A 26,598-nucleotide genomic window follows, 5' to 3' on the forward strand; every position below is an offset into this window, starting at 1 on the left:
TGCAACCACAGTCACCCAGAAGAGACTGCTTGCTGCCTGGCAGCGAGTCCCCGGTGGGTGGGCGGCGCCTGCAAGCGGCCTCGGGACGCCCTCCGGAACACCATCCGGGTTTCGGTTCCCGGCCGGCGTCTGGCTCGCCCTGGGTCACATGGGAGGCGAGCTCTGCCCGCCTGCGGTTCCCGTGGCAACGCCAATCCCCGGCCAATCCGGGCCTCGGAAGTGCCGGCGCCCGCCCGCCCGCCCGCCCACCGTGGGCTGGAAAGGGCCGTGGAGGGCGGGCGGCGGAGGGACCGGCTGCCGACCTGGCCATGCTTCGCGGCCTGCGGGGTCCGCTCTGGCCCCTGCTGCTGCTCCTGCTGCTGCCGCCCCCGGGCACGTGGGGACACGGCAGCCGCGCGAGGCCGAAGGAGGGGGCCGAGGAGGCGGGCGAGGCCGGGTCCTGGCCGGCCTTCCAGGGCCTGCGGGAGCGGCTGAGGGCGGCCGGCGCCCTTTGCAGACGCTACTGGGCTCTCTTCAGCTGCCGCGTGTGGCCCGACGGCTGTAGGCAGGATGAGGAGGCGCCGGCGCGGCCCCTGGGTAAGACCCGCCGGCTCAGGAGGGCGGGAGCGCGCGGGCTGGATGCGCGAGGCACGATGGAATCCGGGCACGGAGGTCAGAGCCTCGCGCCTGCCCTGGGCCATTGTGATCGGGGTCACCAGGCGGGCACCTTAGCCGCCGGCTTTGCTATTCCGCCCAGCCTTTGGGCCAGGCTGAGGGCAGGGAGCCTCTGCGGGACCAGGAAGGCCCGTCACTGCCCTCGTTCCCAGCCCTGGCGCAGCGCCCTTGTGCATACGAGTGGGCCTGGCTGCGCTCCCCCACGTCGCCCGTTCTTGACTCGTCCAGGCGGCTCACACTTCCTTGCTGTCTCCGAACCTGCCCTGGCGTTATTCCAAGGAGCTGCTCTTGCCCACCTTCTTGATGGCTTTAAGGAAAGTCCCCGGTTGGATACACCCCCAAGTACCTTCTCCTTCCCCTTTGCTGCTTCTGGTGGCGGAGGCTGGGCTATGAGTCCACCGGACCTGAGTTCTGATTTATTCTCTGTCACTGACAGATTGTGAGGCAGGGTTGTCACGTCACCGTCGTGGACCCAGTGATCTCTGAGGCTCCTTGCAGTCGATGTCGTTAATTCTAGGTCCTGTAATAGTACTGTAATGGTAATGCTGCAGTGGTGCTAGAAACATCTTCCATTTAAATCGAGAGTTCTAAATTCCAGTGAATGGTTTTTGTTTCGTTTTTGCTAATGCTGGGCATATTCAAATTGACATTTGATAAAAGAATTGAGATACTTGGGGTTGGCCGTGATCAGATGATTCTGCAATCCAAAGCAAGTAGGAAGAATGATAATCACCAGTTACTGTGTGTCTCCCTCCTAGGCTCCAAACTCCTTGCAGGCAGGGCCTGGGTTTCTTACACGTCTGGCACAAATGCTTAAGGCTTATTTGTTGAGTAAACTGAGCTTTTGCTGCAGCTGGAGCTGCATCTGTATATAGCAAGGCCATCTACTTCCTCATAGCCGGAGGTGCCCACTTGTGCCCATTCCCTAGTGCGGCACAAGGAAGGCCCAGGGCAGAGCAGCGGGGAGTGGCTCTGGAGAGAGGACGGGAGAAGGGATGCAGTGCTCAGCTCTCCCTGGGGCCTGGGCTCCGTCCCTGTCTCACAGCTCCTCCTTTTCCAGGCTGGAGCCTTCCCCTGTTGGGCCAGCAGTACCTGGATATCCTGACCACCTGGTACTGCAGCTTCCAGGACTGTTGTGACAGTGGGGACTGCAGGATCATCAATAACTTCACAGGTTGGACCTTACATGGCCCTAAGGCCCAGGAATCTGTGGGGAGGGGAGGCAATTCAGGAAAATGCTAGGGTGAAGGGACCCAACCTCAGCCTGCCCACAGCTGGCAGCACACCCTCCCTGTGTCCACCGCGGCTCCTGATCGAAACCCTACAACCTCATGGCTGAGAGGAAGGAAGGCCTTGGAGGAGGGCTTTGCACACACTAGCTGCCTTCAGTAGGTGTTTGCTGAGTTGAATTAGAATGAATAAAATGAGGGTGTCTCCATAAAATATTTAGGGGGTCCTGAAACTTCTGGGTGGGAGCAACTTCCTCCTCTGGATAGGATTCTGCCAACCCTTCTGGGGTGTCTTCAGGGCCTTCAGAAAGGGTCAAGTCAACCTTGATTTCTCAAAACTCTTCAGAAAATAGCCCTGAATCTCTTCCGCTGCAAGGTCTGCCCAGTGGCTTCTTGTCCTGAGGCCACCAAACAGGATGGCTCCCACCTCATAGACGTTCAGAGGTGCTCAGTCTCTCGGCTGTCGCCGAGCCTGGTGGGGACGCGCCTGTGCGCACCTCTCAGCATGGCTCTTTCCTGGCCCTAGGCCTAGAGGCGGACCTGCGCGTGCGCCTGCACGGCCAGCACCTGGCCCGGGAGCTGGTCCTGACAGCAGCCAGGGGCTACTTGGAGCTGCCCCGGCCAGACAAGGCCCTGGCTCTGTCGTTCCACGGCTGGTCTGGCACAGGCAAGAACTTCGTGGCGCGGATGCTGGCAGAGAACCTGTACCGGGACGGGCTGAGGAGCGACTGTGTCAAGGTGTTCATCGCCACGTTGCACTTCCCTCACCACAAGTATGTGGACCTGTACCAGGTGAGGCCGGCTGTGCCGGGGAGCTGGGCCAGCGGGGCTGGGTCCGGCTGAGGCTCCGGCAGCTGAGGCGCAGGCCCCTGTGCTGGGACGGGGGCTGAAGCCAGCCCTGGGTGTGGCGGTTGGAGGACGGGGCCGCCGTTGCGAAGGAACCTGTAACCCACAGAGGCATCCACTCCACACAGATGAGGCCCTGAACACGTGGAGGAAAGAGTGATGTCCCGAACACTATTCGTGCCGAGCTGTCGCCCTCCCTGCCATACAGGAGAGGCCAGACACTGAGCTTAACCAGACACTTCGTGTGTTAAATTTTTCTGTCGCGGAAATAGTGGAAGTGCCTCAGGAAGTGTGGAACAGAGAAAGCAAAAACTTTATCATAATCTCCCCACACGGACACCACCACAGTTAGCATTTTGGTGTACTTCCTTCAGGCCATTCCCCTGCGCTCTTTTATGTCACTGTAATTATATTGGACAGAAAGTTGCATATCCCACTGTTTTTTTAAGCAGGCTTATCGTAAGTAATTTTTCCATGTCTTCCCAAAACTACTCATTATATGTCAACAAGTGGAGGGCAGAAAGTGTCTCTGCTGCTCTGCTATTTTGGGTTTCATTCATTCAGACATGTTAGCCATACGATGACCAAACCCCACTGCAGCATGACAGAGGTGACTGTGTCTACCTTTGGCTTTTAGTTCCAATATTTGGAGTGTGTTAACCTGGGAAGATTATGTAAGCCTTTGAGGACAGATTGCCTGGCAGTTTCAGTGCGGCCCGGGAGGGCAGGGGTAGGCTAACGTGTTCTAAGGGCAGGCAGCTGGTCAGCCGGGCCTTCCCAGAAAGAACTGGCTGGCTTTGCAGTAAAACAGCTGTGAATCTCAGCTTCCCCACTGTGAAAACCGTGTGCACTCTCTCTCTCATACCCTGCCCATCCTCTCACACACACTCTGGGGAGACAGGGGGCTGAAGTCAGAATCCAGGAAGGCTAGAGGTGGATGGTGAGTGTGGGCTCTGCTAAAACACCCCACCCTGGGGCAGGAGCTGGCCCTGTTCTCCTGAACCCTGTAGAGCAGCATCTTTTCACTAGAGCGCTTACTATCCTGCCTGGGGTGGGGAACCCCAGTTTTGAGTTGGCTGGGTCCCAGACAGGTCCTCCCCTGGGTTCTTCCCTGAGAGCCCAGCCTGGTGCCAGCAGGTGCTCTGCTTGTGGGAATTCAAGACGGCACCTGTGGGCATTCGAGCCTATCTCTGCCTGTCACCCCCGTGTGAGAGCCTGACTCCTATCCTTGGGGAGGGTGAGTTAGGGTTAGTTCTGGGAGGGAAACTCATCCTGAAGGGGAGGGAGCATGGCTGGGGCCGTTTCCCAAGGACCCTCTCCCTTTCCCCAGGCTGGCTCCACCTAGTTGGCTTTCAAACCTCAGGGCACAGGAGAATCACCTGGGAAGCTCATTAGAGGCAGATGCCCTAGCTCCACCCCCGGAGGTTTGGATTGGTGGTTCTGCGGTGGAACCCAGCTCCAGGTGATCCATTGCAGGTGCCCTGGGGAAACCAGTGCCTCACCGGGGCCCTCGGGGCTAGAAGGTGCCTCCCACTGCACCTCAGCAGCTCCCTGTATTCTGTGCAGGAGCAGCTGGCAAGCCAGATCAGGAAGACGCAGGAGCACTGCCACCAGACCCTGTTCATTTTAGATGAGGCTGAGAAGCTGCACCCAGGACTGCTGGAGGCCCTCAGGCCACACCTGGAACGCCAGGCCCCCGAGAACCCGAGGGCCAAGTCCCCGAGAACCATCTTTCTTTTTCTCAGGTGAGGTCTGGGGAACAAAAGTCAGGAGGACTGGGTGAGGGGAGGAAGAAGCCTGTCCAGGCGCTGTGAGTGCCAGGCCTGGGAGCTGTTACTTGGCCTGTAAGCCGGCGGTGGAGGGCTTCCACGCTGTCCTAGGCTGCCCACTCTTTTCCAAAAGGGAGACCAACACAAACTCCGGGAGAGAAAACAGAAGCCCAGCTGACTGGGTGGCAGCAGGGGCGGGGAGCCTTAGGTCTCCCTGCTTCTGCCTTGATTCTGCCAAGCACTTCTGAAGGACTCTGACATCCCCTCCCCCAGCACAGGCCAGCTAACTAACTCCCAGGACCAGCCTGGGGAGGACAAGCTGTCCCTCATCTGACCTCCTCCATGGTTCTCTTAGGATGGGGAGGCTCCCCTCAGACTCCCCAGTTAGTACATAGCCTCCTGAGGGAAGGACACTGGGAGTCCCCTCTTAGAAGGACATTAAGTGTTCTTTTTTAATTGAGGTATAATTGACATATTAGTTTCAGGTGGACAGCGTGATTAGCTATTTGTTTATATTGTGAGGTGATCACAATAAGTCTAGTTAACATCTGTCACCATACTAGTTACAAAACCTTTTTGTTCTTGTGATGAGAACTTTTAATATGTACTCTCTTAGCAACTTCCAAATATGCACTACAGTATTATTTACTAAAGCCACCATGCTGTACATTACATCCCCATGACTTGTTTATTACTTGAAGTTCGTACAGTATTTGTCTTATTTGTCTTTCTCTGTCTGACCTATTTCACTCAGCATAATGCCTTCAAGGTCCATCCATGTTGTTGCAAATAGCAAGATTTCCTTCTTTTTTATGGCTGAATAATATTCCATTATATATATATGTATGTATATGTATACACACACACACACACATTTTTTTCTATATCCATTCATCTGTTGATGGACACAGGTTATTTCTTACCTTGGCTATTGTGAATAATACTGCAGTGAACATGGGAGTGCAGATATCTTCTCAAGTTAGTGTTTTCATTATCTTTGGATAAATGCCCAGAAGTGGAATTGCTGGATCATATGGTAGTTGTATTTTTAATTTTTTGAGGAACCTCCATACTGTTTTCCGTAGTGGTTGCACCAATTTATATTCCCACCAATGATACACAAGTGTTCCCTTTTCTCCACAGCCTTACCAACACTGGTTATTTCTTGTCTTTTTAATGATAGCGATTCTAAGAGGTATGAGGTGGTATCTCATACCTGTTATGATTTGCGTAATATCCCCCGTGATTAGTGATGTTGAGCACCTTTTTGTCTACCTGTTGGCCACTTGTATGTCTTCTTTGGAAAAATGTCAATTCAGATCTGCCCATTTTTTAATTGGATTTTTTTTGCTATTGAGTTGTATGAGTTCTTTATATATTTTGGATACTAACCCCTTATCAGATATATGATTTGCAAATATTTTCTCCCATTCAGTAGGTTGCTGTTTTGTTTTGTTTTATTATTTATTTATTTATTTGGCCATGCCGGGTCTTAGTTGTGCCACACAGGATCTTCGTTGCTGCGTGCGGGATCTTTAGGTGTGGCATGCGGGCTCTTTTACTTGCGGCACGTGGCCTGTTAGTTGCAGCATGCGGGATCTAGTTCCCTGACCAGGGATCAAACCTGGGCCCGCTACATTGGGAGCGCAGAGTCTTAACCACTGGACCTCAGTGAAGTCCCTGCCTTTTTGTTTTGTTGATGGTTTCCTTTGCTGTGCAGGAGCTTTTTGGTTTGATGTAGTCCCACTTGTTTATTTTTGTTGCCTTAGCTTTTGGTGTCAAATCCAAAAAATATTTGCTAAGACCAATGTCAAGTAACTTACTGCCTATGTTTTCTCTTAGGAATTTTATGGTTTCAGGTCTTAAGTTCGAGTCTTTAATCCATTTTTAAAAATTTTTTATTTTCTATTGGATTATAGTTGATTAACAATGTTGTGTTAGTTGCAGGTGTACAGCAAAGTGATTCAGTTATACATATACATGTATCTATTCTTTTTCAAATTCTTTTCCCTTTAGGTTATTACAGAATATTGAGCATAGCACCTTGTGCTATACAATAGGTCCTTGTTGGTTATCCATTTTAAATATAGTAGTGTGTATATATCAATCCCAAACTCCCAGTTTATCCCTCCCCCCCACCTTTCTCCTTTGGTAACCGTAAGTTTATTTTCTAAGTTTGTGAATCTGTTTCTGGATTGTAGTAAGTTCATTTGCATCACTTTTTTTTTAGACTCCACATATAAGTGATATCATATGATATTTGTCTTTCTCTGTCTGACTTACTTCACTTAGTATTATAATCTCCAGGTCCATCCATTATTTCATTCTTTAATGGATGAGTAATATTCCACTGTATATATGTACCACATCTTCTTTATCCGTTCCTCTGTTAATGGACATTTAGGTGCATGGGTTTATCTCTGGGCTTTCTATCCTGTTCCATTGATCTATATTTGTTTTTGTGCCAGTACCATACTGTTTTGATGCCTGTAGCTTTGTAGTATACTCTGAAGGCAAGGAGCCTGATTCCTCCAGCTCTGTTATTCTTTCTTAAGATTGCTTTAGCTATTTGGGGTCTTCTGTGTCTCCATACAAATTATAAAATTTTTTGTTCTATTTCTGTGAAAAAAATGCCATTGGTACAATAACTTGATAGGGATTGCATTGAATCTGTAGATTGCCGTGGGTAGTATAGTCATTTTGACAGTATTGATCCTTCTAATATAAGAACATGGTATATCTTTACATCTGTTTGTGTCATCTTTGATTTCTTTATCAGCGTCTTACAGTTTTTGGAGTACAGGTCTTTTGGCTCCTTAAGTAGGTTTATTCCTAGGTATTTTATTCTTTTTGATGCAATGGTAAATGGGATTGTTTCTTTAATTTCCCTTTCTGATCTTTTGTTGTTAGTGTATAGAAATGCAACAGATTTCTGTGTATTAATTTTGTATCCTGTCACTTTACCAAATTCATTGATGAGCTCTAGTAGTTTTCTGGTAGCATCTTTAGGATTTTCTGTGTATTGTATCATGTAATCTGCAAACAGTGATGGTTTTACTTCTTTTCCAATTTGAATTCCTTTTCTTTTTATATCTTTTTCTTCTCTGATTGCCATGGTTAGGACTTCCAAAACTTATGTTGAATAAAAGTGGCAAAAATGAGGGGGCTTCCCTGGTGGTGCAGTGGTTAAGAATCTGCCTGACAATGCAGGGGACACGGGTTCGAGCCCTGGTCTGGGAAGATCCCATATGCCGCGGCGCAACTAAGCCCATGCGCCACAACTACTGAGCCTGCACTCTAGAGCCCGCGAGCCACAACTGCTGAGCCCATGTGCCACAGCTACTGAAGCCCGTGCACCTAGAGCCCGTGCTCCACAACAAGACAAGCCACCGCAAAGAGAAGACCGCACACCGCAACGAAGAGTAGACCCCGTGTTATCTATACATATTAGTGTATATATGTCAATCTCAATCTCCCAATTCATCCCACCCCCCCACCCCCCCACCGCTTTCCCCCCTTGGTGTCTGTATGTTTGTTCTCTACTTCTGTGTCTCTGTTTCTGCCTTGCAAACCGGTTCATCTGTACCATTTTTCTAGATTCCATATATATGCATTAATATATGATATTTGTTTTTCTCTTTCTGACTTACTTCACTCTGTATGACAGTCTCTAGGTCCATCCACATCTCTATAAATGACCCAATTTCGTTCCTTTTTATGGCTGAGTAATATTCCACTGTATATATGTACCACATCTTCTTTATCCATTCATCTGCTGATGGGCATTTAGGTTGCTTCCATGACCTGGCTATTGTAAATAGTGCTGCAATGAACATTGGGGTGCATGTGTCTTTTTGAATTACGGTTTTCTCTGGGTATATGCCCAGTAGTGGGATTGCTGGGTCATATGGTAATTCTATTTTTAGTTTTTTAAGGAACCTCCATACTGTTCTCCATAGTGGCTGTATCAATTTACATTCCCACCAGCAGTGCAAGAGGGTTCCTTTTCTCCACACCCTCTCCAGCATTTGTTGTTTGTAGATTTTCTGATGATGCCCATTCTAACTGGTGTGAGGTGATTCCTCATTGTAGTTTTGATTTGCATTTCTCTAATAATTAGTGCTGTTGAGCAGCTTTTCATGTGCCTCTTGGCCATCTGTATGTCTTCTTTGGAAAAATGTCTATTTAGGTCTTCTGCCCATTTTTGGATTTTTTGTTTTTTTAATATTGAGCTGCATGAGCTGTTTATATATTTTGGAGATTAATCCTTTGTCCATCAATTTCATTTGCAAATATTTTCTCCCATTCTGAGGGTTGCCTTTTTGTCTTGTTTATAGTTTCCTTTGCTGTGCAAAAGCTTTTAAGTTTCATTAGGTCCCATTTGTTTATTTTTGTTTTTATTTCCATTACTCTAGGAGGTGGGTCAAAAAAGATCTTGCTGTGAGTTATGTCAAAGAGTGTTATTCCTATGTTTTCCTCTAAGAGTTTTATGGAGTTCGGTCTTACATTTAGGTCTTTAATCCATTTTGAGTTTATTTTTTTGTATGGTGTTAGGGAGTGTTCTAATTTCATTCTTTTACATGTACCTGTCCAGTTTTCCCAGCACCACTTATTGAAGAGACTGTGTTTTCTCCATTGTATATCCTCGCCTCCTTTGTCATAGATTAGTTGACCATAGGTGTGTGGGTTTAATCTCTGGGCTTTCTGTCCTGTTCCATTGATCTATATTTGTTTTTGTGCCAGTATCATATTGTCTTGATTACTGTAGCTTCGTCGTATAGTCTGAAGTCAGAGTTTGATTCCTCCAGCTCCGTTTTTTTCCCTCAAGATTGCTTTGACTATTTGGGGTCTTTTGTGTCTCCATGCAAATTTTAAGACATTTTGTTCTAGTTCTGTAAAAAATGCCATTGGTAATTTGATAGGGATTGCATTGAATCTGTAGATTGTTTTGGGTAGGATAGTCATTTTCACAATATTGAGTCTTCCAATCCAAGAACATGATATATTTTTCCACTTGTTTGTGTCATCTTTGATTTCTTTCATCAGTGTCTTATAGTTTTCTGAGTACAGGTCTTTTACCTCCTTAGGTTGGTTTATTCCTAGGTATTTTATTCTTTTTGTTGCAGTGTTGAATGGGACTATTTCCTTAATTTCTCTTTCTGATCTTTCGTTGTTAGTGTATAGGTGTGCAAGCTATTTCTGCGCATTTTGTATCCTGCAACTTCACCAAATTCATTGATTAGCTCTAGTAGTTTTCTGGTGGCATCTTTAGGATTCTCTACGTATAGTATCATGTCATCTGCAAACAGTGACGGTTTTGCTTCTTCTTTTCCAGTTTGGATTCCTTTTATTTCTTTTTCTTCTCTGATTGCTGTGGCTAGGACTTCCAAAACTATGTTGAATAATAGTGGCAAGAGTGGACAATCTTGTCTTTTTCCTGATAATAGAGGAAATGCTTTCAGTTTTTCACCTAAGAATGATGTTTGCCGTGGGTTTGTCGTATATGGCCTCTATTATGTTGAGGTAAGTTCCCTCTATGCCCACTTTCTGGAGAGTTTTTATCATAAATGGGTGTTGAATTTTGTCAAAAGCTTTTTCTGCTCTATTGAGATGATCATATGGCTTTTATTCTTCCATTTGTTAATATGGTTAAATCCCACTTGATCATGGTGTATGATCCTTTTAATGTGTTGTTGGATTCTGTTTGCTGGTATTTTGTTGAGGATTTTTGCATCTATATTCATCAGTGATATTGGTCTGTAATTTTCTTTTTTTGTAGTATCTTTGTCTGGTTTTGGTATCAGGATGACGGTGGCCTCGTAGAATGAGTTTGGGAGTGTTCCTTCCTCTGCAATTTTTGGAAGAGTTTGAGAAGGATGGGTGTTAGGTCTTTTCTAAATGTTTGATAGAATTCACCTGTGAAGCCATCTGGTCCTGGACTTCTGTTTGTTGGAAGATTTTTAATCTCAGTTTCAATTTCATTACTTGTGATTGGTCTGTTCATATTTTCTATTTCTTCCTGGTTCAGTCTTAGAAGGTTATAACTTTCTAAGAATTTGTCCATTTCTTCCAGGTTGTCCATTTTATTGGCATAGAGTTGCTTGTAGTAGTCTCTTAGGATGGTTTGTATTTCTGCGGTGTCCGTTGTAACGTCTCCTTTTTCATTTCTAATTTTATTGATTTTAGTCCTCTCCCTCTTTTTCTTGGAGTCTGGTTAAAGGTTTATCAATTTTGTTTATCTTCTCAAAGAACCAGCTTTTAGTTTTATTGATCTTTGCTATTCCTTTCATTTATTGTTTCTATTTCATTTATTTCTGCTCCAATATTTATGGTTTCTTTCCTTCTACTAACTTTGGGTTTTGTTTTCTTCTTTCTCTAGGTCCTTTAGGTGTAAGGTTAGATTGTTTATTTGAGATTTTTCTTATTTCTTGAGGTAGGCTTGTATTGCTGTAAACTTCCCTCTTAGAACTGCTTTTGCTGCATCCATAGGTTTTGGATCATTGTGTTTTCATTGTCATTTGTCTCTAGGTATTTTTTTATTTCCTCTTTGATTTGTTCAGTGATCTCTTGCTTATTTAGTAAAGTATTGTTTAGCCTCCATGTGTTTCTGTTTTTTACGGTTTTTTCCCTGTAATTTATTTGTAATCTCATAGCGTTATGATCAAAAAAGACACTTGATATGATTTTAATTTTCTTAAATTTACTGAGGCTTGATTTGTGACCCAAGACATGATCCAGGAGAATGTTCCATGTGTACTTGAGAAAAAAGTGTAATCTGCTGTTTTCTGATGAAATGTCCTATAAATATCAATTAAATCTCTCTGGTCTGTTGTGCCATTTAAAGCTTGTGTTTCCTTATTAATTTTCTGTCTGGATGATCTGTCCATTGGTGTAAGTGAGGCATTAAAGTCCCCCATTATTATTGTGTTACTGTCGATTTCTTCTTTTATAGCTGTCAGCAGTTGCCTTATGTATTGAGGTGCTCCTATGTTGGGTGCATATATATTTATAATTGTTCTATCTTCTTGCATTGATCCCTTGGTCATTATGTAGTGTCCTTCCTTGTCTTCCTTGTAACATTATTTTAAAGTCGTTTTATTTGATATGAGTATTGCTACTCCTTTCTTTAGATTTCCATTTGCATGGAATATCTTTTTCCATCCCCTCACTTTCAGTCTGTATGTGTCCCTAGGTCTGAAGTAGGTGTCTTGTAGACAGCATATATATGGGTCTTGTTTTTGTATCCATTCAGTGACCCTGTGTGTTTTGGTTGGAATATTTAATCCATTCACATTTAAGGTAATTATCGATATGTATGTTCCTATTACCATTTTCTTAATTGTTTTGGGTTTGTTTTTGTAGGTCCTTTCCTTCTCTTGTGTTTCCCACTTCGAGAAGTTTCTCTAGCATTTGTTGTAGAGCTGGTTTGGAGGTGCTGAATTCTCTTAGCTTTTGCTTGTCTGTAAAACTTCTGATTTCTCCATTGAATCTGATTGAGATCCTTGCTGGGTAGAGTAATCTTGGTTGTAGGTTCTTCCCTTTCATCACTTTAAATATATCGTGCCACTCCCTTCTGGCTTGTAGAGTTTCTGCTGAGGAGTCAGCTGTTAACCTTATGGGAGTTCCCTTGTACGTTATTTGTCGTTTTTCCCTTGTTGCTTTTAATAATTTTTCTTTGTCTTTAATTTTTGTCAATTTGATTACTATGTATCTCGGCGTGTTTCTCCTTGGGTTTATCCTGCCTGGGACTCTCTGTGTTCCTGGACTTGGTTTACTGTTTGCTTTCCCATGTTAGGGAAGTTTTCGACTATAATCTCTTCAAATATTTTCTCTGGTCCTTTCTCTCTCTTCTCCTTCTGGGATCCCTATAATGCGAATGTTGTTGCATTTAATGTTCTCCCAGAGGTCTCTTAGGCTGTCTTCATTTCTTTTCATTCTTTTTCTTTCTTCTGTTCCACAGCAGTGATTTCCACTATTCTGTCTTCCAGGTGACTTATCTGTTCTTCTGCCTCAGGTATTCTGCTGTTGATTCCTTCTAGTGTATTTTTCATTTCAGTTATTGTATTGTTCATCTCTGTTTGTTTGTTCTTTAATTCTTCTAGGTCTTTGTTAAACATTTCTTGCATCTTTTCGATCTTTGCCTCCATTCTTTTTCCAAAGTCCTGGATCATCTTCACTATCATTATTCTGAATTGTTTTTCTGGAAGGTTGCCTATCTCCACTTCATTTAGTTGTTTTTCTGGGGTTTTATCTTGTTCCTTCTTCTGGTACATAGTCCTCTGCCTTTTCATTTTGTCTGTCTTTCTGTGAATGTGGTTTTCGTTCTACAGGCTGCAGGATTGTAGTTCTTCTTGCCTCTGCTCTCTGCTGTCTGGTAGATGAGGCTATCTAAGAGGCTTGTGCAAGCTTCCTGATGGGAGGGACCGGTGATGGGTAGAGCTGGGTGTTGCTCTGGTGGGCAGAGCTCAGCAAAAGTTTAATCTGTGTGCTGATGGGTGGGGCTGAGTTCCCTCCCTGTTGGTTGTTTGGGCCGAGGCAACCCAGCACTGGAGCCTATGGCCTCTTTGGTGGGGCTAATGGTGGACTCTTTGGTGGACTCCAAGGAGTACTTCCCAGAACTTCTGCTGCCAATGTCCTTGTCCCTGCGGTGAGCCACAGCCGGCCCCCGCCTCTGCAGGAGACCCTCCAGCACGCAGGTATGTCTGGTTCAATTTCCTGTGGGGTCACTGCTCCTTCCCCTGCATCCTGATGTGCCCACTGCTTTCTGTGTGCCCTCCAAGAATGGAGTCTCTGTTTCCCCCAGTCCTTTGAAAGTCCTGCAATCAAATCTTGCTAGCTTTGAAAGTCTGATTCTCTGGGAATTCCTCCTCCTGTTGCCGGACCCTCAGGTTGAAAAGCGTGACGTGGGGCTCAGAACCTTCACTCCAGTGAGTGGACTTCTGTGGTATAATTGTTCTCCCGTTTGTGAGTCACCCACCCAGCGGTTAAGGGATTTGATTTTATCGTGATTGCACCCCTCCTACCGTCTCATTGCGCCTTCTTCTTTGTCTTTGCATATGGGATATCTTTTTTGGTGAGTTCCAGTGTCTTCCTGTCGATGATTGTTCAGCATTTAATTGTGATTCTGGTGCTCTTGCAAGAGGGAGTGAGCGCACGTCCTACTCTGCCATCTCTGAGATGATCATATGGTTTTTATAATTCAATTTGTTGAAGAATTTTTTGATTTGCAGATATTGAAAAATCCTTGCATACCTGGGATAAATCCCACTTGATCATGGTATATGATCCTCTTAATGTACAGTTGGGTTCGGTTTACTAGTATTTTGTTGAGGATTTTTGTGTCTATGTTCAACAGTGATATTGGCCTGTAATTTTCTTCTTTTGTGGTATCGTTGTCTGGTTTTGCTATCAGAGTGATGGGGCCTCAGAATGAATTTAGGAGTGTTCCTTCCTCTGCAATTGTTTTGGAATAGTTTCAGAAAGATAGGTGTTAACTCTTCTCTAAATGTTTGATAGAATCGTCTGTGAAGCCATCTGGTTTTGGACTTTTGTTTGTTGGGAGTTTTTTAATCACAGTTTCAATTTCAGTACTTGTGATTGGTCTGTTCATATTTTCTGTTTCTTACTGGGTCAGTCTTGGGAAATTGTACCTTTCTAAGAATTTGTCTATTTCTTCTAGGTTGTCCATTTTATTGGTATATAGTTATTTGTAGTAGTTTCTTATGATCCTTTGTATTTCTGTGTTGTCTGTTGTAACTTCTCTTTTTCATTTCTAATTTCATTGATTTGAGCCCTCTCCCTTTTTTTCTTGATGAGTCTAGCTAAAGGTTTATCAATTTTGTTTATCTTTTCAAAGAACCAGCTTTTAGTTTCATTGATCTTTTCTATTTTCTTCGTCTTTATTTCATTTACTTCTGCTCTGATCTTTATGATTTATTTTGTTCTACTAACTTTGGGTTTTGTTCTTCTTTCTCTAGTGCTTTAGGAATAAAGTTAGGTTGTTTGAGATTTTTCTTGTTTCCTGAGGTAAGATTGTATTGCTATAAACTTCCCTCTTAGAACTGCTTTTTCTGCATCCCCTAGGTTTTGGATCATCGTGCTTTAATTTTCATTTTTCTCTAGGTATTTTTTTATTTCCTCTTTGATTTCTTCAGTGATCCACTGGTTGTTTAGTAGCATACTGTTTGGCCTCCACGTGTTTGTGTTTTTAGTTTTTTTCTTGTAGTTGAGTTCTCAGTGTTGTGGTTGGAAAAGATGCTTGATATTATTTCAGTTTTCTTAAATTTACCGAGGGTTGCTTTGTGGCCCAGCATGTGATCCTGGAGAATGTTCCATGTGCACTTGAGAAAAATGTGTATTCTGCTACTTTTGGATGGATTGCTCTATAAATATCGAGTAAGTCCATCTGGTCTAATGTATCACTTAAGGCCTATGTTTCTTTATTGATCTTCTGTCTGGATGATCTGTCCATTGATGAAAATGGGGTGTTAGAGTCCCCCACTCTTCTTGTGTTACTGTCAGTTTCTCCTCTTATGGCTCTTAGTATTTGCTTTATATATTGAGGTGCTCCTATGTTAGTTGCATATATATTTATAATTGTTGTATCTTCTTCTTGGATTGATCCCTTGATCATTATGCAGTGTCCTTCCTTGTCTCTTGTAACATTCTTTATTTTAAAATCTATTTTATCTGATATGAGTATTGCTCCTCCAGCTTTCTTTTGATTTACATTTGCATGAAATACCTTTTTCCATCCCGTCACTTTCAGTCTGCATGTGTCTCTAGGTCTGAAGTGGGTCTCTTATAGACAGCGTATATACAGGTCTTGTTTTTGTATCCATTCAGCCAGTCTGTGTCCTTTGGTTGGAGCATTTAATCCATTTACATTTAAGGTAATCTTTTTTAATAAATTTATTTATTTTTTATTTATTTTTGGCTATGTTGGGTTTTCGTTGCTGTGTTCAGGCTTTCTCTAGCTGCGGCGAGTGGGGGCTACTCTTCATTGCGGTGCACAGGCTTCTCATTGTGGTGGCTTCTCTTGTTGTGGAGCACAGGCTCTAGGCGCACAGGCTTCAGTAGTTGTAGCACGTGGACTCCGTAGTTGTGGCTCACAGGCTCTAGAGCGCAGGCTCAGTAGTTGTGGCACACAGGCTTAGTTGCTCCATGGCGTGTGGGATCTTCCCAGACCAGGGTTCGAACCCATGTCCCCTGCATTGGCAGGCAGATTCTTAACCACTTCGCCACCAGGGAAGTACTATGATAATTATTGATATGTATGTTCTTATTGCCATTTTGTTAATTGTTCTGGATTCGTTTTGTAGGTCTTTTTTCTTTCCTTTCCTCTTTTGTTCTCTTCTCTTGTGATTTGATGACTAACATTAGTGTTGTTTTTGGATTCCTTTTTCTTTTGTGTGTGTATGTATTGTAGATTTTCAGTTTGCGGTTACCATGAGGTTTTGATATAACAGTCTGTATATAAACATGATTGTTTTAAGTTGCTGGTCTTTTAATTTCAAATGCATTTCCAATATCCTGCATTTGTACTCACCTTTTCTCATGATTGCTGGTTTCGATATCATATTTGTGTGTGGGTGATTTCCTACCTTTACTGTATGTTCGCTTTCACCAGTCAGCTTTTCCATTCATAATTTTCTTGTTTCTAGTTGTGGCCTTTTCTTTTCTGCCCAGAGAAGCCGCGAAGCTGGTCTGGTGGTGCTGAATTCTCTTAGCTTTTGCTCGTCTGTAAAACTTTTGATTTCTCTATTGAATCTGAATGAGAGCCTTGCTGGGTAGAGTATTCTTGGTTTTAGGTTCTTCCCTTTCTTCACTTTAAATATATCATGCTACTCCCTTCTGGCCTGCAGAGTTTCTTCTGCTGAGAAATCAGCTGATAACCTTATGGGAATTCCCTCATGTGTCATTTGTTGCTTTTAGTAATTTTTCTTTGTCTTTAATTTTTGTCAGTTTGATTACTGTGTGTTTCAGCACGTTCCTCCTTGCACTTATCCTGCCTGGGACTCTCTGTGCTTCCTGGACTTGGGTGACTGTTTTCTTTCCCATGTTAGGGAATTTTTCAGCTATTATCTCTTCAAATATTTTCTCAGGTCCTCTCTCTCTCTCTTCTCCTTCTGGGACTCCTATAATGCGAATGTTGTTGCATTTAATGTTGTCCCAGAGGTCTCCTAGACTGTCCTCTTTTCTTTTCATTCTTTTTTCTTTATTCTGTTCCATGGCAGTGATTCCTACCATTCTGTCTTCCAGCTCACTTATCTGTTCTTCTGCCTCAGTTATTCTGCTATTGATTCCTTCTAGTGTATTTTCTATTTCAGTTATTGTATTGTTCATCTCTGTCTGCTTATTCTTTAGTTCTTCTAGGTCTTTGTTAAACATTTATCTTCTAGATCTGTGCTTCCATTCTTTTTCCAAGATCTTGGATCATCTTTACTGTCATTACTCTGAATTCTTTTTCAGGTAGATTGCCTATCTCCACTTCATTTAGTTGTTCTTCTGGGGTTTTATCTTGTTTCTTCATCTGGGACACATTCCTCTGCCTTTTCATTTTGTATAACTTTCTGTGATTGCAGTTGAGCTGGGTCTTGTCCCTCTGGTGGGCAGGGCCATGTCAAGGGGTGTGCTTAGCAGGTAGCTGTATGCTCAGGAAGACTTTAAGCACCCTGTCTGCTGAGGGGTGTGGCTGTGTTCCTGCCCTGTTCGGCCTGAGGTCCCAGCACTGGAGCCTGAAGGCTGTTGTGGGTCCAGGTCTTGGTGAGAAAATAGCAGCCTCCAGCAGGGCTCATGCCAATGAGCACTCCCCAGAACTACCGCCACCATTGTCTTTGTCTCCACAATGAGCCACAGCTGCCCCCTGCCTCCACAGGAGAGACTCCAGTACCAGCAAGTAGGTCTTGTCTAGGCTCTTATGAGGTCACTGCTTTTTTCCCTGGGTCCTGGTGCACACGAGACGTTGTGTGCACCCTCCAAGAGTGGAGTTTCTGTTTCCCCTAGTCCTGTGAAATTCCTGTGCTCACACCCCACTGGCCTTCAAAGCCAGATTCTCTTGGGGCTCCTCCTCCTGTTGCCAGACCCCCAGGTTGGGGAGCCTAACGTCAGGCTCAGAACTTTCACTCCTGTGGGAGAACTTCTGTGATAGAATTATTTTCTAGTTTGTGGGTTGCCCACCCAGCGGGTATGGGATTTGATTTTATTGCAATTATGCCCCTCCTACCGTCTCATTGTGGTTTCTTCTTCGTCTTTGGTTGTAGGATATCTTGTTTGGTCGGTTCCAGCATTTTTTTGTGGTCGAGTTCATTCTTTTGCACGTAGCTTCCTGGTACCATTTATTGAAGAGACTGTCCTTTCCCCATTGCATATTCGTAGCTCCTCTGTTGTAAATTAATTAACCATATATGTGTGGATTTATTTCCAGGCTCTGTTCTGTTCCATTTATCTGTGTGTGTGTTTATATGCCAGTACCATACTGCTTTGATTGCTAAAGCTTTGTAATATAGTTGGAAATGTACACACTAGGAGTTCCCTCTTACTGTGTGCCACAGGCTCTAGAAATGGCTTGCAAAAAGTTAATTTTGAAATCAAGCTGTCCAATCCTATCTTTTTATGGCAGCTCCAACAGAAAGTCCTGCCCAAGGTCTGTTAGCAGTCAAGTTTGGGTCCCTGTTGGCCCAACTCGAATGCTTCACATGCAGCTTCTTGCACTCAGTGGAAGCCAAAGCACTCCTCCCCACGGTTACCCACCTCCCGCAGGCCAGTACATGCTTGCTAGGGGATTTCCCCCAGCTTTAGGGTACACCCTGTGAGGAGAAGTAAGGGATCTGGTTTTTCATCCAGGCTTGGTGTGTGTGAAGGAGTGAGCTGCGGAGGGCAGATCTTGTTTCATTGTGGACCCACAAGACAAGGTGGAACTGGTTTAAACTGTTGCTGGGTTGGGATTTTGGTGTGTTAGTGGCAAGTCCTTCCTGGTCTATAAGTAAGGCTGACAGGACACTACAGTGCATTGCAAAGCAGGGCCTTTGGGAGCCCCCAAAGGTGATTTTAAGAGAAAAGTAGAGAAAGCTTTTCTAATATGACTTGAGTGATCAGAATTAGGAGGCAAGGACAGTAAACTCTGTGATACTACTTATCACCTTCTGAGGTAGCCCAGAAGTGCAGATCTCTTCCTGTTGCAGTGAATTAGGTAGGGGCTCCAAAATGCAAAGGAGGCGAAATAAGGAATCACCTTGGTTCCCCAAGGCTTCTCCACCCAAGCCCTGGCAGGGGGTCGGGGCAGGGGACCCCTGGAACCATTCCTGCAGGCAGAGTCCTTCCCTCCGAACGGAAGGAAGCCTAGTGCCCAGCTACCTCAGGACGCCCTTTCTATTGCAGGGATCCTTCGACTTCGCGCGTGGCTTCTTTCCCCCTCCACTGCCTGGTTCCTTCCTCCCTCCTACCAGGCCAAGCCCACTTCTGCCTTGTGGCTGTGGCCAACCTTTCCCCAGCTTGGCTCGAGGTGCCAGGGCACTGACTTCCCCACCAGTTCTCAGCTTGGAAAACTTCACCCTTGCTGTTGCCAGGATTTCCTAATGCGACCCAGGTGACCCTGCTATCTCTAGGCAAATGTTTGCGTTTGTAGTATTTTGGTCATCGACCCACTGGCAGTGCCCCTGTCCCACCACCTGCCCTTTCCCCCTAGTGACCCAGCGTCTGTGCACTGTCTGAGGCCACGGGGTCCTGATGAGCAGACATTGGCAGAGTGGAGGCAGGGCCAGGAAGAGAGCCACTGCGGACAAGCTGCCCTGTGGGCCTAGTGTGATAAGGGATGCAGAGGCTGCACTGGCCCTGAAGGAGCCTTTGAGCCCCTAGGGAGGAGGATGCACACTGGTGAGAGAGAGGCGAGGACATGGCTTCCAGTTCCAGTGGCCCTGGTGTGGGCCCGGCCCGTGAGAGCCAGTGGTCCCCAACAGGCCTGGGTGGACTGAATGGAGCCCGTGGGCCAGCCAGGCTGTCAGTGCGGTGCAGCACCTCGCACCCCTGCCTCGGGCAGCCAGAAAGCAGCACCTCTAAACCCCAAAGTTTCCAGCTAGTCTAGTGATGATAGGTGGGGGAAGATGGTGTCTCTGGACTTGATTTCTACGATAACCTTACCTGTGTGGTGAGGACTCTTATATTTGAAAAAAAAAGCACAGCTGATTCAAATTGATGGTGTAAACAAATCACTAGTGTAAGGCCAGTTGTTTGTTTAATCCTGAAAAAAATCCTAAACCTGCTATTCGAAGTGAAGTGCTAGCGGCTTTGCTGGCCCCCCTGCAAAGTGGTGGTGTCAGATGGCAGAAAGGAGGAGGTGGCAGCTGAAGCAGGGGGTGTAGTGGGGAGCGGGGCTGTGGCTAGAGTTGTTGCCCCAGCACTCAGCCAGTCCTTCATCTGGGCCTGAGGAATTTGGGGGCCCTGGCCAAGTACCAGAAAACTAACATTGACTGCTTTTGCCCATTTCTACCAAGTACAGAAGGCTCTGGGAATGGAGTCACAGGGCAGGACAGGCACAGTGGAACTCTGGGGATGAGAGCTACTGGCCTCTTCCGTTGAAGCTGTAAAGTGAAGAGGGTAATTAATGCCTGTTCTCTTTGGGCTGCTGTCAGGAAAAGAATGGATAGAAAGGGCTTTGAAAAATGAAAAGAACTATACAAATATCAGTTATTCATGGAATCAAAGGCCTTGTACCCCAGCACATAGCAGGTGCTCACAGAAGTGTCTATTTGTTGACTGACCATTGAATCCAAGGTGACCTAAGGAGGGCTTCTTAAATTGTCTGCTTCAAGTCTCTCATTTTACAAATTAGGAAACTAAGGTTCAGAGAGATTATGATTGAGTCAAGTTTGTATCTGTTCTTCAGGGAAGACTTAGCAGTTAAGGCTGGGTTTTGTTATCACAGTTCTGGAGGGGCCTTTGAGTCTCCTTCCTCTGTGGTGAGATTTCATGTCGTCCTGTCCCAGAGCCAGGGGAGAGAGTTCATCTCTAGAGGTGCCTTCTGTCCCTTGATCCCTTAAGACCTCCCAGTCAGCAGGCAACCTGGGAGGATGTGCAAGGGAATTGAAGTGTTCCGGGAAGGCAACATCTGTTTAAAGGTGTAATTGTTGGTGCCTGAGGAGCTGAAGACTAGGGGTGGGGTTGGAATAGAAAAGGGGCCCAGGTTATGTATTGGTGGGTGAGATAAAGCCTGTAACGTGGAGGAAGAAGAGGGACATTGGCTGTGGGACAAGGGGAGAAATTCAGAAGGGAGGTGGAGACAGATAGTGTAGACAAACATGCAGGGATGTCCATTTATTCAATAAACATTTAATAAATATTGAGTGCCTGATAGGTGCTAGGCACTGGGTAACCACAAAGAGGCTAAGCTTATGCTCTCAAGAAACTTAGTCTTAGGTGGCTTTCTGGGTAGAAATGGGGAAGGCACCGGAGTCTGTGCCCCTGGGGCTGAGGAAGTGAATCCTGTTCCTCTCCCTTTCACCCTGGATGCTTGTCCTGCAGCCCATGGAAAGGTAAACCCTCCTTTGCCTCCTGTGAGGAATGCAGGATTGGGCAATCCCTTGGCAGTGGGCAGGTCTTGCCTCAGCTGATGCAACTGTGGTCTTGCGTGTACACAGACAACCTGCCTGGCAGGCCTTCCTGCAGGAGGAGGAGTAGGGCCACAGCTTCAGGAAGTAGAAGAGTGTTGTCATAAGCAGCTTCCCCAGCTGCAGATGTCAGGGGAAGTCTGGCTGAGCAGCTGAACTTGAGCAGGGAGCCCCCAGGCTCTCTAGCTGGGGGCTCATGGCCTCAGGTGAAATCTAGCCGTGAGGGGCACACTGGCCCCTACAAGAAGGAAGATTGGATCACTTGGCAGGAAAGGATGCCTGCCCCAGCCTCTCTCTCCTTGCCCGTCCATGGAGGCAGGCAGGGAGAGAACCACCCAGCTCCTCCTCTGTGTCCCAAGCCTGGCCCCTAGGATACACTCAAATGCTAAATGAGAAGACAAATGAGCTAACATACCTGAGTGTCAGAGCTTGATGAGAACAGAATGGAAATACTGGATCCCCACCCCTTCACTTGCCACCTGTCTCCCTGTTTCCTTCACTCATTTTATTCCCTCACTCTGCTGGGCCTGAGGAAAAAGCAGGGCAGAGCTCGGTTTGTTTAAGGAGCTGGCAGAAGGCCTGGGAGGGGAGATGAGTGCAGTGGGGTGGAGAGAAGTATATCCATCAGGGGTGGGGAGGACGACGTGCTGCCAGTCCCAGCCTCCACTTCCTCCTTCCCAGCTCTAAGATTTCTTCTCCCCTTCATCTCTAAATCACTCCTCTTTCCTGTATTTTAGACCCACAATTCCAGTTGCCCAGTGAAATCACAACCCCTGGCGAGGTCACAGGCAAGTGCACAACACTCAAACGTGTGTAAATCCAAGCTGGCATCTCCACCCTTCTCCTATATTCCACTTTCGCTGAGGGGGCTGCAGGCCACTCAAGGCAGACACTTGATTTCTTTGTTGACCTCCTTTCTCTCACTTCTCACATCCATCACTTACAAGGTCCTGTCAATTGTGCCTCCTACACTAATTCTAAACCCTTCTCCATTCCCTACATCACCTCTAAACATGGACTACTGCAAAAAGCTCCCTGACTAGCTTTCTCTTCAATCCAACCACTGTGGCCCAAGAAGGATTTTCTTTCTTAGGAAGTAAAGTTGATCAGACTACCCTACTACCGTATACTCTCAAGTTCAAAACCCTTCAACAGCTCTCCATGGCCCATAAGCTAAAATCCAAGTGCATGGCTCACAAAGACCTCACGCCAGGCTCAGCCTACCTTTCATGCCTATGCTCCTCCAGCCTCTCCAAGCTACTTGCAGCCCCTGAACCCCACAAGCCCTCTGACTGTCGTGCCTGGACACGTGCCCTTCCCTGCCTTGTGTCTGATGATCACTACTCAGTCTACATTTGCCCAGAATTCTCTTCTTCCCTCTGAAGTCTTCTCCCTGGGCCCTAGTTGCTCCTACATTAGCCCTTGCCACACTGTCCTGGAATCACACACACATGTGCCTCTCCTTCCACACAGAAGTCAAGGGAAAAATCTACATCATACCATCTTTGTGCACTCTGCACCTAGTACCGTCTCAGTGTTTGTCACAAGCGAGTGAGGCAGGGAGAATGGGTGACAAAGCAGGAGGGTGTGTTGCGATAAGATTTCCTGGAGGAGGGGAGGCCCAGGCCCCTCAACCTCCATTCTTCCAGTCACCAATGCAATGGCTTCGGTGGTCAGCTTATTCATTTGGAAGCCAAATATAAAAATAATGAAATCTAAGACATGACACCATAAAACTCCTTGAAGAGAACATAGGCAAAACATTTTCTGACATAAATTGTGGCAATATTTTCTTGGATCGGTCTCCCAAGGCAAAAGAAATAGAAGCAAAAATAAACAAATAGGACCTAATCAAACTTAAAAGCTTTTGCATAGCAAAGGAACCCATCAACAAAACGAAAAGACAACCTGCTACGGAATGGGAGAAAATATTTGTAATGCAACCAACAAGGGCTTAATTTCCGAAAGATACAAACAGCTCATACAAAACTCAATATCAAAAAAAAAAAAAATCAAAAAATGGTCAGAAGACCTAAATAGACATTTCTCCAAAGACATACAGATGGCCAACAGGCACATCCAAAGATGCTCAACATCGCTAATTATTAGAGAGATGCAAATCATAACCACAATGAGGGGACTTCCCTGGTCCCTCATAGTACCCAAGCAATGAGGTGGTGCAGTGGTTAAGAATCCGCCTGCCAATGCAGGGGACACAGGTTCGATCCCTGGTCAGGGAAGATCCCACATGCCGCGGAGCAACTAAGCCCATGCGCCACAACTACTGAGCCTGCACTCTAGAGCCTGCGAGCCACAGCTACTGATCAGCCCGCGGACCTAGAGCCCATGCTCCACAACAAGAGAAGCCACTGCAATGAGAAGCCTGCGCACCACAATGAAGAGTAGCCCCCCACTCGCCACAACTAGAGAAAGCCCGCCTGCAGCAACGAAGACCCAACGCAGCCAAAAATAAATTATTTAATTAAATAAATTAAAAAAAAAAAAAAACCACAATGAGGTGTCACCTCACACTGGTCAGAATGGCTATCATCTAAAAGTCTGCAAATACTGGAGAGAGTGTAGAGAAAAGGGAACCTTCCTACACTGTTGGTGGGAATGTAAATTTGTGCAGCCACTATGGAAACCAGTGTTGAGGTTCCTCAGAAAACTAAAAATAGAGCTACCATGTAATCCAGCAATCCCACTCCTAAGCATATATCCAGAAATGATAAGAATTCTAATTTGAAAAGATACATGCACCCCAGTGTTCATAGCAGCACTCTACAATAGCCAAGACATGGAAACAACCCAAATGCCTATCAACAGACGATTCATTTAAGAAGATGTGGTATACACACACACACACCATATGGAATGTTAACCGGCCATAATAAAGAAATATTGCCTTTGCTGGATGGACCTAGAGAATATCATACTAAGTGAAGTCAGTCAGAAAAAGACAAATATTGTGTGCTATCACTTATATGTGGAATCTAAAAAAATAATACAAATGAATCTATATACAAAACAGAAATAGATCCACAGACGTAGAAAACAAAGTTCTGGTTACCAAAGGGGAAAGGGGGGGGTGATAAATTAGGGGTTCGGGATTTACAGACACTATATAAAATAGATAAGCAACAAGGATTTACTGTATAACACAGGGAACGATATTCCCAACAATATTATAATCACCTATAATGGAAAATTTTCCAACAATATTGTAATCACCTATAATGGAAAATAATCTGAAAAATACATATATATATAAAAAACTAAATCACTTTGTTGTTCATCTGAAACTAACCCAACATTGCAAATCAACTCTACTTCAATTTAAAAATACCAACAACAGAATCTGTTAACCGGGCTTGTCTCTTTCAGTAACCTTGGGGGCAACATCATCAATGAGGTAGTCCTGAACCTGCTTAAGGCTGGGTGGTCCCGGGAAGAAATTGGGATGGAGCACTTGGAGCCCCAACTCCAGGCTGAGATTGTGGAATCCACAGGTAAGTGACTCCCAGCCTTGCAGAAAATAAGCCTCTGTTGAGAGGGGAGGAGGGGGGTAATGTGTATGTACTAGAAGGTGTACTCATGAGATAGGGTATTCAGGATCACAGAGGATGCGCCATATAATTATCTCGTTGTCAGCTTCAGATAGGCACTAGAAAAGTGCCAAGAAAGCTGAAGTCCTTTTCTGAAAGTCCTTTGTAAGGGAAATAGTTGGCCGTGGCCACACAGGCAGTGGTCTATGGAGTATGCAGACCCTGAGGAAGAAAGTCTCACTGCGAGAGCCTCAGTGGCTCAGCCTCCAGTCAGATAGGTAGGGTCACTCCACCTTCTGCTTTCTGCCATCCAATGAAACCATAACCTGGCAGGCATAGCCCCTCTCCCCCTCTCACACATCCAGTTAATCACAGCCCTGTTTCCCTAAAGGAAGACACAGTTGCATAGTTCTTGACATAAAGTTCAGACAGCCCTCCTGGAGTTGGCATATAAGAACAAACCTTGCCCAGGCCTAAGGGTAGGGGACACCTCACAATTCCAGTTGGGTTCAGCCCCAAATCAGACTCCATGTAACTTTGCTCTTGATTTTAGACAGTGGCTTTGGACACAGCTGTCTTGTGAAGGAAAACCTGATTGACTTCTTCATCCCCTTCCTGCCACTGGAGTACCGTCACGTGAGGCTGTGTGCACGTGATGCTTTCCTGAGCCAGGAGCTCCTGTATACGGAAGAGGCACTAGATGAAGTCGCCAAGATGATGGTGTACGTCCCCAAGGAGGAACAACTCTTCTCTTCTCAGGGATGCAAATCTGTTTCCCAGAGAATTAACTATTTCCTGCCTTGAGGGCTAGAAGAAAACTTCCAAAGCTGCCTTCCTTCCACTAATAGGATCCTGGGGCCTGTCAGCACACTGTCCAGGACGTAACGGGTTGGAGGGGCAGGCTAGCACCAGCAGCCACGAGCACAAGTGGTGTGTAAAAGGGAGGCCTTAAATCAGAGACAGAGCCAATTCTTAAAATCACTTGGTGCCTTACAGAGCCACATTCCAAAATGTGGGCCAGCTGGTTGGAGAAGGTCATGTGGGAGATAAATCCCAAGGATTTATTAGCATATCAGCTCCTGCCTGCAGATGCCTGGACTTGGGTGTTGGGCCTGAGGCTGCAGTATCCTCAGTGACTGACAGAGAAGGGAAAAATGAACTTCTGCTTACCAGTGGCAGGAACTGGGTGGGTTAGCTTTCAAGTTGTTATTCCCAGAGGGAAGCTGATCAGCTTCTATCTGTGAGATCAGGAAAGAGCCTCAGGCTGAAGGAAAAAGTGCACAGAGGAAGATTTTTTTTTTTTTAAATCAGGTATGTGTAGGCTAAGACTTGTTCTGCTCTGCAGATTTAAATCAATTAAAGAATTTTTTTTTAAGTTATGGACCTTGACATGATTGTATCATATGTAAAGATATTAAAATTTTGTATTTTTCTAAAACCCTCGGCTTACTTACCTTCTTACTGAGCCCTAGTAATCGTGCTCACTCAGCAAAATTCCACATGCCAGCTAATACTGATGGGGACTGGTGGAGACGGGGGACATATACTGGCACTCACAGAGCGGACAGGGTGATTACCTGCTCTGCCAGTTTACTTCAGTTTGCTTTGGGACCACATCAGCTGAGCCAGGCTATTTCAACCTCTTTACTGAAGAGCCACCCACAGCATATTGCCCTTATATATATGAAAACAGCACTCCTGTGCTCCCAGCTTTAAAAAGAAAAACAGTCATCGTTGAGGATTGAATGGCCATGTGTGAATGTGTACATTGTGCCTCTATACACAGGAGGTGCTCATTGTGTGTTTTTCCCCTTCCCTTGATTCTTCCCTTCTACCACACTTCTGGACTTACACACGGCTCTTTTATATGTGTCGTCACCTCAAGTGGCCCTCTTCTTTACAGTCCTCCCAGCCCTCTCACCTTTAGTCCTGGTAAAATGGAACACTTCTG

The 26,598-nt window shown here is 45.5% G+C and overlaps 1 protein-coding gene across 2 annotated transcripts; it reads left to right on the forward strand.

The window, feature by feature from the left end:
- Positions 1-248: 248 nt before the first annotated feature.
- TOR3A (torsin family 3 member A) lies at positions 249-26,085 on the forward strand. Of its 2 annotated transcripts, XM_059937290.1 has the most exons (6): positions 249-576; positions 1,715-1,828; positions 2,410-2,675; positions 4,296-4,474; positions 24,487-24,611; positions 25,201-26,085. In XM_059937290.1, the coding sequence occupies exons 1-6, from the start codon at positions 309-311 to the stop codon at positions 25,449-25,451; spliced, it is 1,203 nt and encodes a 400-aa protein (XP_059793273.1). In that variant the 5' UTR covers positions 249-308; the 3' UTR covers positions 25,452-26,085. The 2 variants fall into 2 exon arrangements, with proteins under 2 accessions (XP_059793273.1, XP_059793284.1); XM_059937301.1 differs by lacking the exon at positions 1,715-1,828.
- Positions 26,086-26,598: the final 513 nt, after the last annotated feature.

This window comes from Balaenoptera ricei, chromosome 1, assembly GCF_028023285.1.
Source record: "Balaenoptera ricei isolate mBalRic1 chromosome 1, mBalRic1.hap2, whole genome shotgun sequence".
NCBI classification, from domain to species: Eukaryota; Metazoa; Chordata; class Mammalia; order Artiodactyla; family Balaenopteridae; genus Balaenoptera; species Balaenoptera ricei.